Source organism: Osmerus mordax, chromosome 15, assembly GCF_038355195.1.
Source record: "Osmerus mordax isolate fOsmMor3 chromosome 15, fOsmMor3.pri, whole genome shotgun sequence".
Taxonomy (NCBI): domain Eukaryota; kingdom Metazoa; phylum Chordata; class Actinopteri; order Osmeriformes; family Osmeridae; genus Osmerus; species Osmerus mordax.
The window spans coordinates 15256487-15268792 of record NC_090064.1 but is presented as its reverse complement, the minus strand read 5'-3'; the positions used below and the strand labels follow the sequence as shown (position 1 = coordinate 15268792).

Sequence of the window (12306 nt, the reverse complement as noted above, 5' to 3'; positions counted from 1 at the left end):
GCACTCAGACAGGGCTGGGAGGAAGCCAGACCTTTGATTAAAATATCAGGTTTTGTTCAAAGACATAGAGTACCAAGCCATTTACATTACATGCCAATAAACTACATTCTCACATTCTCCCTTTTCAGTCCATCTTAGCCATTATAGATGTATTGAAAGCAAAAGAATATATAGTATATCATCGAAAATATATCAAATCTTCCCAGACTGGTAGAAAAGGCTGGAGTTTAATGGTCTAAAGCTTTCTGCGTTTGGCACACAGGCCAGCATGTAGCATAGTCAAACGCCAGGCCTGTGCTTAATTTCTGAGTCCAAATGTATCAACATCAAACAGATCTTTAATTGACTCTGAATCACACTTAGTGTGGAGCATGGAATTGGAAACGGGATATTATGAGCTGTCAGTTCGCATTCATCACATTTTTTTTTTCTTCGTTGTCGGATTGTATGACAAACACAGAGAGAGAGTAGGAAATGGATGAAAATACCAGGGAGGAGGAAAGAGAGGGAGGGAGAGAGAGAGAGAGAGAGAGAGAGAGAGGGAAAGAGGGGGAGAGAGGACAAAAGGAGAAAGACAGAGAGGAAGATTAAGACTCACACCCAAACAATGCTAATGTTTTTGCTAATGTGAAATGTTTTGGCAGTGGAAATTATCCCTTTCCTTCACCAAGCAGTCAAGACTGTGCTGGTGCGTTCTTCAGAGGTGGACAAACTATGCACCCGGCACACATTCCAGGTCATATCCCTCCGCACTAGTCTTCCTTCTGTTGTGGGGCTCTCGAACCAAAAATGCAACCTCACAAACCAATACTGAAACTGTTTCCTCACGGATATATATATAAAAGCGGAACATTTGTAGGGAAAAGGAGTGAGACCTCTCTTCCTCCCCCCCCTCTGTTTTTTTGTGGAGGTTTTTTCCTTCTGTCCCCCTTCCCCATCGCTCAGAGGAGCTCAGGCCTGCGCCAACGACCGGCAGGCTGAAACTTATGACTAGCCATGTCTTCAAATATCCCGCTGCAACCAAAGCATAGCAGGATGACAGATAGTCCCTTCGATGTATAGTGACAAACAAATTAGTGCAAAGATGCTTCTCGCAGCACACCAGATGTGTTGGGCTCCGTCGTACGGAACAGCCGATGAAAAACTGTCCGTGTCCCATCTGTGCTTCTGAGGATCGTCGGTGCAGCAATTTGTGTTGAACAAAGTAGTGTAAACACCAAGCCAGATTATACATGCCATGATGGGAGGCATCAAAATGGCCCTGTGTAAATCCACACAGGCTCTCCAGGTCATCTGGCGAGGAGGGCCATCTGAAGCAGATAGGAAGAGAGTGGATAAAGAGGTGGATGAAGCAACAGAAGGATGAGGATCGTAAGGGAGTCAGGTGGCTGAGCTGTGAGGGAGCCGGGCTAGTAATCTGAAGGTTGCCAGTTCGATTCCCGGCCGTGTCAAATGACGTTGTGTCCTTGGGCAAGGCACTTCACCCTACTTGCCTCGGGGGGAATGTCCCTGTACTTACTGTAAGTCGCTCTGGATAAGAGCGTCTGCTAAATGACTACAAATGTAATGTAAGGGAGATGGAGGGAAAGACAAGCAGAGAAGTCGACGGAGAGATGGCGGGAGTGAGGGATGGAAAGAGGGATGGAGCATGTCGTATTTTCTAACTGGTGCGTGCGTTTTACGGAAAGATGATTCGCAGAGGTTTCCTCTGGTTTCTTTTCTTTTCATCACTTCCTGCTCGCGTGTTTCTCTCTGCTTTTAGAAGCGGGCTCACCTCAAGGCTCTGCATGTAGCCGCCGTCGTGAATCTTATCTGTCCCTCACCTTACACCTTCAGGCCCAGCCTCTGACACTTCCAGATTGGAAAGCACCCGGTGTCAGATCAGAATCTGCCTGGTCGTGCCTAGGAGGCCAGTCATGTCAAAGCCTGGCCTGGATTTGGACCCACTGCTTAAAAACCAAAGTCACTCATTTTGTTATATTTTATCTGGCAAAATAACAAGTGAATTGTAGAAATGGACAAGTTTCAAATCTCCATCGACTTCTCACATCGAACCTGTGCCGCTATGCTGAGAGGCAACGTCCGGACGTGTGCAGTGATTGGCTTGGAACAAAGGAGACAAGAGTTCCAACACTCTGACCTCCTCGTCCTGTGTTGCTTCATCTCCTCACAGACTCCTCTTTCTTGTAAATACAGTGGAGTCTGTTATCAGACCAACAGCCTGAGTGCCTCAGCGGTCCTTGTCTGCTCCTAAATGAGTTCTTCTAATGGATGACAGCTCACATTAATATACTCCATCGGGGGGGGAACTGTGCAGGAAATCTGTCATTTATCATGCGTTAATCGACAGCACGAGAGCGCTATCAGATATTATTTAAAAGAAAAGTTTTTTTTTTTTATCAATCCAAGAATTTTATGCGAGAACTCTCGCCCGCAGGGTGCCCAGAGCTGCTGGGGTTTTCACTGGTCTCTCTCAGCCCCACACAACCCTGCCATGCTCGTAGTTCTGAAACAGGGAAGTATCTTCAGGTACTGTTGGCTTTGTGGTGCTTCTCCCCAAATAGCTTGGAACGTTGTTGTAGACATGCTCAAGTTTCCAAGGGGAAAATATTTTTTGATTTTGTATGCAGAGTTTCCTTTTGCCCCAGATTTTGCCCCAAAAGTACTCTACCCAGTTGCTGTCCAGAATGTGTCCTTCCATCTCTTAAAGCTCTAGGAGTCCAGAATACGTCTGCTTAGAGTGCAGATGTAAAAATCATGCAATGCAAAATTCATTATTACCCCCCCCCCCAAATGCCTTTGTAATGTACAACTACAGAACAACACTGAAAACCTTTTATCATGTGTGGTGTCTGTGTTGGGTAGGAGCACAGGAGCCTCCTATGTGTGATTACTAATGGAAGCACCTTTTGTGCCAGTGTGGATGTCGTGTTAAGGAGGTGTGTTAGACGAGACGCCACCTCCGTGTAAAACGTCTTTCTCCCGAAGCTGTGCTCTGGCTCTCCAGTTACACATCCCAAGGCTCTTCAAGGATACTCATCCATGTCAAGTCCCTCTGGAGAGAAAGAGAGAGTGTGTGTGTTTGTGTGTGTGTGTTTAACTGTCCAAAATCCCAACAGAAAATGGGTGTCATAGATTGTGTTTTCTCCCGGTCCACCAAGGGCATCTGAAATGAGCATCACCATCCTGTTCTAAACATTTAGCTATTTTCTCGGGCCGGTCCATGGTGATTGGGCGTAAAGCTGATTAGATTAGGCTAAATCAATCATGAGGCCTTGTGGCATACGATTGTATTGGCCGACGATCTGAAAGCGGCACCGCATAGGGTTAGAGACATTTACATTTAGTCATTTAGCAGACGCTCTTATCCAGAGCGACTTACAGTAAGTACAGGGACATTCCCCCCGAGGCAAGTAGGGTGAAGTGCCTTGCGCAAGGACACAACGTCAGTTGGCATGACCGGGAATCGAACTGGCAACCTTCGGATTACTAGCCCGCTTCCTTAACCGCTCAGCCACCTGACTCCCACTCCCACAGAGTCCTGGCTGTAGCGTGTATATAAGCCTCTGTCCTTGGCATGAGCCATGAAAACACATGTAAACAGATGGTCTGGCTCCTCTGTCTTCTACGGCACTAATCAGCTGCTAAATATCCATCCGTCTGCTTCGCTGACGAGTGGAATGACAGATAGAACAAACGAGAGAGAGAGAGAGAGAGAGAGAGAGAGTGAGAGAGGGAGAGAGAGAGAGTGATTGTGTGTGTGTGTCTTCCAAACCCTAACCCGCCATAGATCACATCATAGTTCATTTGCCGTACTGTATCACACTATCTCTGCTCGTCAGACATGTTTACACTCTGGTCAGGTCATAACCCTTCTGCGTTAATAACATTCATATGATCCGAAGATGAACTGTAACCTGAAGATAAACAGTGAACGTGTGAACACGCGGTCAGGACGGCTCTCACAGAGGTGGTAAACACGACGCAGAAGGCTGAGGCAACACTGATGGTGGGATGCGGGTGATTTAGGCTGGTGCGGCTGTCAGGGCAGAGCAGCACGTTAAGAGAAGCGCTGCTGCCGGAGTAGAATACAAGGGTCCCTGCTTGCCCTCTAAATCCTTACGGCTTCAGTACGACCGTTAAATACGGCCGTGAATCACGGCTGTAAAAGTTACGCGTTGGGTTTTTATGTAAGAAGTGGATTTATGTTTGTACGTCCGTCCGTACACACACACACACACACACACACACAGGCATAAGCGGATGGGGGACACTTAGCACATTGCTGTTTTATGCAGAAGGTCTGCGCAACTATCGGCTGAGCGATCTGACAGGAATCTGATTTGAAGTGCGGTCGGCGCTGAGACAACGCTGCCTCCTTCAACTGCCCGCGCTGCGATATTTAATCACGAGGACAAAGAGAGAGGGAAGGAGAAAGAGACAGCACAGGGAAGGAGGGGGTGAAGGTAGGAAGAAGAGGGGAACAGGGAGAGAGAGAGAGAGAGAGAGAGAGAGAGAGAGAGAGAGAGAGAGAGAGAGAGAGAGAGAGAGAGAGAGAGAGAGAGAGAGAGAGAGGGAGAGAGGGAGAGAGGGAGAAAGAGAGAGAGAGGGAGAAAGAGAGAGGGAGAGAGAGAGGGAGAAAGAGAGAGAGAGAGAGAGAAAGAGAGAGTGAGGTTGAAGGAAGAAGACAGTCGATCATTTCCCCCGGTGCCTCTTTCAATACTGTCTCAGTCCTCTCGTCTGACCCATTGCTTATGCGGAGCCGCAGGAAGATCTGATTGGCCCCATTACCCTCTCCTAAGCACAGATACAGGAAGAGGAAGGAGAGAGGCCCCCTTATCCCACTCGCTTTGGATGGGCAACGACACCACTGTTACCGCCTCTGTCGCTATCAGAGGTTCATGGCCCACTGCCAAGTCTGCTTATCTACCCTGGCTCCCTGTCTACCTGCCTGTCTTACTTGTCTGTCAGCCTGTCTGTCTGCTTCTCTTGTCTGTCAGCCTATCTGTCTGCTTGTCTTCCTGCCTGCGTCCATCTGTCTGTCCACAAATTCACTGCAACCTCGAAAAGAACAAAGTTTCATTCGAAACACTGAAACATATCTGTTTGCCCATGGTGACATACATATTTGTTGGCTGAGTGCTGTAGAGTTGCCTGGCCCATCGCAGGGTACCCCCAGTGTTGGCAGAGCTTGTAGAGAGGGTGGTGTTGGAGACCCAAGGCACAATAGGATGATGAAATATGGATGAAAGACGTACAGGACTCCAGTATGCACGGTAATACTGCCTTGAGAGAAGGACTGTGTTTAGACAAGCCTTTGTCTCACACTCAGTGTGACTTTGAGGCCTAAAAAACTCTGAAGAACATTTATTTACTTGTTAAGTTCCTATACTTAATAGCATGGGAGGAAGATAACTTGTCCTCACTTAAAATGTCCTGTCATTTAAACAGTAGTGGTGGGGAAAAGAGGGAAATCTTCACATACTTTTGTAAGGACAATGTTACTGAGATATCATCTAGACGTTTACAGAACTTTTTTCACGATCTCAAGGTACCTGGAAAGATTGAGTAAGTAATAAGAATTGAAGAACAAATTCACAACCAAACCTTTCATCTGATACTGAGCCGGAACACATTGGCAGCAAAGGCCAGGCAGCTGCAGATGCTGGTCTTTATACTGAAATTAGGTCAGGATGCAAATTGTTTCGCTCTAATTTCACCCACAGGGACCCCCGAATTCCTCGCGAGTTTGCATAGTGTGACCATGTGTGTCGTTGTGACTCATCGAGCACTCATGCGTTACAGCTCTGTGCTGCAGGATGGCCTGTGTCGCTTTCACAACCTCACATCGCCTAGGTGTGAGTGTGTGTTTACATGTGTGTGAGAGTGTGTCTATGTGTGTTAGAGTGTGTCTATGTGTGTGTGAGAGTGTGTACGTGTGTGTGTGTGAGAGTGTGTACGTGTGTGTGAGAGTGTGTCTACGTGTGTGTGAGAGTGTGTCTATGTGTGTGTGAGAGTGTGTACGTGTGTGTGATAGTGTGTTTATGTGTGTGTGAGAGTGTGTTTATGTGTGTGTGAGAGTGTGTTTATGTGTGTGTGAGAGTGTGTCTATGTGTGTGTGAGAGTGTGTTTATGTGTGTGTGAGAGTGTGTCTGTGTGTGTGTGAGAGTGTGTCTATGTGTGTGTGAGAGGAGGTGTTTGACAACCTGTTAATATACTGTCTTTCTACCTACAGTCATTTAACATTTAACTTGCCACCTCTGGTTCTATTGCTCGACTGCCTTCCTGAGAATATACCGAGCCCTTCCTCACCTCCTCCTCTTCCTCTTCACCCTCCTCCTCTTCCTCTTTCAAGACCTCTGCAACTATTGATCATTAGAAAATGTTGAGAAAGAGATGGATCTCATTACTAGGTCTGGCTGCCCTGTCAATTCTGCTCAGCCGGCCGAGGAAACAGCAGAGTGTGGGAAGGCCCTAATAGGCTTCTGCACTGTAAACAACACGCACACCTGGACGACACCTCTCAACGGGGGAGAGCAGTGGGAGACACCAGGGCAAAGCAGCACCAGACATGGAAAATTGAGGAGTCAGATGGCTGAGTGGTGAGGGAGTCGGGCTAGTAATCTGAAGGTTGCCAGTTCGATTCCCAGCCGTGCCAAATGACGTTGTGTCCTTGGGCAAGGCACTTCACCCTACTTGCTTCGGGGGTAATGTCCCTGTACTTAATGTAAGTCGCTCTGGATAAGAGCGTCTGCTAAATGACTAAAATGGAAATGGAAATGGAAAACTCTAGCTTCTGTGCCAACCCTTTATTTAGTAACTGGACAGAGACACTAATAGAGAGAGAGAGGGAAAGAGAGAGAGAGAGACCCTGCATGTGTGTGTGTGTGTGCGCGTTTGTTTGTTGGCTCCTAATTGAGTGCCTATCAGTGTGCGTAGGTGTTAATTGCGTTCGCCACACAAACTGTACTACGTGTGAGGCGTTTCTCGTCAAGTGCGTTGTGTAACAGACCGACTGTGTTAATGTCACAGCTCAGTGGATCTCCTGTCATGTTCACGGCATGTGTGGTCTCTCTTCCAGACAAAGTCAGCATGCTCTCAGCATTGATCGCCCCCTTCAAGTACATGAGCCAAGGGACCCTCTCCAGCACAGAGGATGAAGACAGTTCAAGTAAGCATCGGCTCCCTGTGTGTCTGTTTCCCTCCCAATGACATCGAACAGCTATGCTGAAAGAGACCCAACTGTCAATATGTTCACAGAGTACTCTTTTGGGATGGGACCAAGGCAGTGCCTCCCTCCCTCCCTCCCTCCCACACACACAAACACACACAAACACACACAAACACACACACACCCTGATTTGTGATTGCAAACAGGCTTTATTTACAGAGACATACTGTCGCAGAGTTGAACAGATTGTGATCTGGTTCTGTTCTGCATCCACTCTGTGTTTGTGTGTGTACATTTCAGCTTTAGATTCTGGCGTCCCATTTTATCGTTTTTTTTTTTATGTCGGTTTTTCTTTTGTCCTGTTTTTGTTCGATTCACCTCAGAAATGCAGTATTACTTTTCTGTAGCGACACACTTCCACTCCATATTATTTAAAAAGAAGAAGATGGAACAAGATAATCAGACATCTGTTTTCCTCCATCTCCAGCCCAGATGTGTGCTACACTCAACACAACCCCCGCAATACAAAAGGGATTGGTGCTTTGCATTGGATACAAGGACGAATAGTCCCCACTTAAACCGCAGAGTCGGAACCAATTTGTGTCTAGATTACAGGACGATTTGGCAGATAATGCCCTCGTTTTAAGAGATTTTGGATTTAAAAAACGTTTAAATAGCCCTGATAACCATGAACTTCGCCGCGCTAGACACGCAAGACTGATGGAAACTTTGGTCATTACCAATACATTGTGTATCACAAGTGGCTAAATCTGCACCAGTAGATTTCAAGCGTAGATTTCACCCAGCATTGTCTGTGTTTCCTTGAAACTGTGATTATGAGGACTTGTATTAATAACAACTTCTCTCCGTTTTGTTGTTGCTAGGCACCAGCAGTGTGGAGGTCAAAGAAAACCGTAACATCGGCAACCTGGAGGACCGGGGCATCGTCCCCGGCGACTGTCAGTCACTTTTCAGAGCGGACGTGTCGAGAGGCGGGACTTCCGGTTTGAAGAGGAAGCGTCCGTTGGAAGAGGACAACAACGGGCACCTGTGTCAGCTCCGCCTCGTATACAAAACCCTGTCCTGGTCGGACACGCCGAAGAACGCCCTGGTCCAGCTCAACGAGCTCCGGCCAGGCCTCCAGTACCGCGTGGCGTCCCAGACAGGCCCCGTCCACGCCCCCGTGTTCTCCATCGCCGTGGAGGTTAACGGACTGACCTTCGAGGGCACGGGCCCCACCAAGAAGAAGGCCAAGATGAGGGCAGCAGAGCTGGCTCTCAAGTCCTTCATCCAGTTCCCCAACGCCCCAACGGCCCACCTGGCCATGGGAAACCTGGCCAACCCCTCGGCCGACTTCACCTCCGACCAGGCCGACTTCCCTGACACGCTCTTCAAGGGGTTCGAGCCGTCGTCCTGCTCCGTGGACGGCTTCTCCCGCTGCAGGCCGCCGTCGGACAGCGAGCTGCTCCTCTCCAGCGCGCTGCGCCGCGGCCGGCTGCTCCAGCACACGCTGGACCTCATGGTCCAGGCCAAACAGAGGCTGGGGGTCGCCCTCCCTATGGCCCCCGAGGCCCCCGAGGCCCCCGAGGCCCCCGTGGCCCTGCTCAACGAGTTGCGGCCCGGCCTGCGCTACGTCTGCCTGTCCGAGAGGGTGGAGGGCCGGAGGGTGCGGAGCTTCGTCATGGCGGTGCGCGTAGACGGGAGGATATTCGAGGGATCCGGTCGAAGCAAGAAGCTGGCCAAGACCCAGGCTGCCCAGCATGCACTGCAAGCCCTCTTCAACATCCGCCTCACCCCTGAAGGGAGAACAGGCCTCAAGCCCAGCAGGAATAGATGCCCTCATTTACCCCAGGTGAGTCACGCCATGCCAGGCTGGCATGCTGGCAGACACTTCACCCCGTACGGCGGTATGTAATAACCAAAAACAGCAGGCACACAGCGGAAAGCCCCACCGTCGTCCAACAAGTAATTAAGAGGAAGGAGATATGGGTTAGGATGAGCCGAGAGGCGGAGTGGGAGGAGGGTGGAGGGAGAGAAAGCAGGAGGGACGATAAGAGAGGATGTTAGAGCAGGCAGACTTATAACATTTGCTTTGGCCCGAAATTGTAGCATATCTTGTAGAAACACACAACATGAACTGTGTGTATGTTGGAAGGGTGTGGAGGGAAGTAAACAAAATCTGCTCAGTGATCTATTCACATGGAAAAGCATGCAAATGAAGCAAATTATCGTCCTTGTGCTTCTGCCACTAGAGAGACACATTTTTACCCAAAATGATCGCCCCGCCTCACTCTTTCCATGTGTTTGCTGAGCTATAATTGGGAGACTTTTGTAATTTTGCACAATCTCTTGTTTCCTCATGTGTGGCATCTTAGTGTCTACAAACGTTAATTCAATCTGTTGCCCAAAGGAGATAGCAAAGCAAAGAGCAAATCGACAAACAAACGGGCAAAACTAACCCGGCTTTGATTTAGTCAAATATGTAAATAGCAATCAATGGAAAAACTCGTTTCTGAAGAACTTGGCAACGTTATACCAAAAAGTTAAAGAGGCAGAATTAGCAGTTCTGCCTCCACCAATCTCCCCCTCACTTGCGACCACTGAAACATATCCGAAGCACAACTTCTATGAACAGATTGTCTTGCTAATGCCATCACCATTTTCACCATTTAAACCTGCCCACATGCACTTACCCAGTATCTAGGCAACCCAGCACCATAATCTTTTATTGTTGTTAATGTCATACATCGAAAGTCCATTTTTATTCTCATGAACTTATCCTTATCTTAAACGTGTTATTGTATGAGTCACAATTTAGCACATCTATTCTAGAATCTTAGATATGTAAATAAATCTAAGACAGTGTGACACAACCACACTCAGCCCTGGAGTACCCTGCACACTCCTTTCAGTGAGACACATGAATTAAGCTTCGATACTGAAAATGACAGCAAAACACATTGTGATGCAAAGTACCATCATCTGTCCCCCAGGGTTTAAAGCTACATGCATCCCGTCATGTTGGAGGGCTTGTTGTTACGTGGAGCTACGAGACGGAGTATGTTGTATTAGTATTCCCATCCTGCCTGCGAGGTACAGACAGGCGATATGTCCTTCCCAGAGAACAACATCAACCCAACAACCTGCTCATGTTTGCCGGAGAGAAACTTCTTTTTACTTCATCCTGCCACGGTGTCTAAAAGGATTTTAAGAGGATTTGCCTCACCCATTTAGTTCCAGAAAGCAGTCGCTTGTGGAAATTCTTGAAAGTCAGCCATGCTGTCTGCGGTAAAAGGGGAAGAGTCATCTTGAAGTGCTGAAGGACGCTCACACAACACACACACACAAAACACACACACAAAACACACACACTCATAATATAGAATGTCCCCGCAGATCCATGTCTTGCGGTACTGCATAAACTCTCTTGGTAAATGTAAGTGGGAAACACAATGTGTATGCAACATGTGAGTGTGTGTGTGTGTGTGTGTGTGCACAGGAAAGAGGAAGAATGGAAGGATGAAGGTTCAGTAGCCCAGCGATCTAAGGCCTGGTCAGGGGGGTGAGCCCGCTGTAGCCTCAGGCCCCTAGCTGTGGTGCCATGCCAGCCTTTGTGTGAGCCAGGCCAGTCCTCCTCCACAGGGACATCCTTAGGCCTCAGCCCCTGTATTCCACTGCATGTAAAGTCGACCATCTAGCACACATGTACAGCATGCTGTATTAGACCATGCCAGGATGCTTTTTATGGTCATGTGATCAACATAATAAACTCAAGATGCTAGCTACATGCGGTTTAAAAGGAGCGTGCGTTGGAGGTAGAATTCTCTTTCTCTGGTGAAAGAGAAGATGATTGATACTGGAACAGAGTGAGAGAATCTTAGTGAAAGAGAGAGGGAGAGAAACTGAAAAATGAAGGGAGGAGAGGGGGAAAAGCACAGGTCACCTCTGCAAAAATAATATATCTACAGCTAATAGACTGAGGCAATGCTGGGCAAGGACCTCATATTGTCTTGGAAGAGTCCACCTACCTCTGGTACCTGCACAGCCCCAGGCTAACCTCCACAATAATGTGTAGGCTACAGTTGCTCCTCAGTCCAGCTCCTAAATGAAAAATTGAAACTCATCCAAACTGAAGTATGCTGCTCACAGTTCACTACCTTGACACACGCACACACAGATCTCACTCTCCAGCTCACAGAAAGGCGGATGGACAAACGGACTGTGTACATTTTACATTTACATTTACATTTTAGCCATTTAGCAGACGCTCTCATCCAGAGCGACTAACAGTAAGTACAGGGACATTCCCCCCAGGCAAGTAGGGTGAAGTGCCTTGCCCAAGGACACAACATCATTTGGCACGGCCGGGAATCAAATCAGCAACCTTCTGATTACTAGCCCGATTCCCTCACCGCTCAGCCATGGGACTCCCTGTGGAACTTTGTCTGAATTAGAAAACAGACTCTCCCATGTTGAGTGGTGTTAAGGTATATTGAGATTGCTGTAAGCAGAACACCCGTTTTTATACAGCAGGCACTGAAAATGTATTTTGTCCACAGCTGACAGGTTAAATGGAAGAAGAATTACACACTTTCAGCTTACAGAAAGCAGACAGGAAGCGTACAGTGCAGCAGGTACAGCTATCAAGGACCTGGGCAGTGATTTGAAACTGCAGGTTGGAGTGAAGGTACTGTAATTTGGCATCAGTGCCCAGGCCACATTACTGAGTGAAATGATTACCCCCACGTTGCCTGCCTGATTGGCCACTTAATCTCCGCTCCCTCTCTCTCTCCATTCTCTCTCTCTTTCTCAACGCATGGCTTGATAAAGATCTGCCGCGTTGCCAAGCCAACCCTGAGACTGGCAGGACAGGGAGAGCTCTGCCCAGTCAGAGGGCACGGCCCGGTGTTTGTGGTCGTGTCAGTGTCGACTTCTGACCTTGGATCTGAATGACTGCGTGTGTGTGTGTGTGTGTGTGTGTGTTGACAGGACAGGATGACAGTGCGGGTTATCTGAGGCTAGGAGGAAGAAAGGTGCGGAGAGACAGCATATCCAAAGATACAATAAACTGATATTTGGTATTTTAAGGAATCTAAAATGCCACTATGCTGTTTGGTTTTGTATTCCTATGTTCG

The 12306-nt window shown here is 48.0% G+C and overlaps 1 protein-coding gene across 1 annotated transcript in view; it reads left to right on the top strand.

Annotated features, from left to right (window-relative positions):
- The window catches only part of adarb2 (adenosine deaminase RNA specific B2 (inactive)), a 117630-nt gene that overhangs the window by 71832 nt on the left and 33492 nt on the right, over nt 1-12306 (top strand). The window contains exons 2-3 of the mRNA XM_067251933.1: nt 7082-7171; nt 8056-9023. Coding sequence (XP_067108034.1) covers nt 7082-7171; nt 8056-9023 — 1058 coding nt within the window. The remainder of the gene's footprint in view (nt 1-7081; nt 7172-8055; nt 9024-12306) is intronic.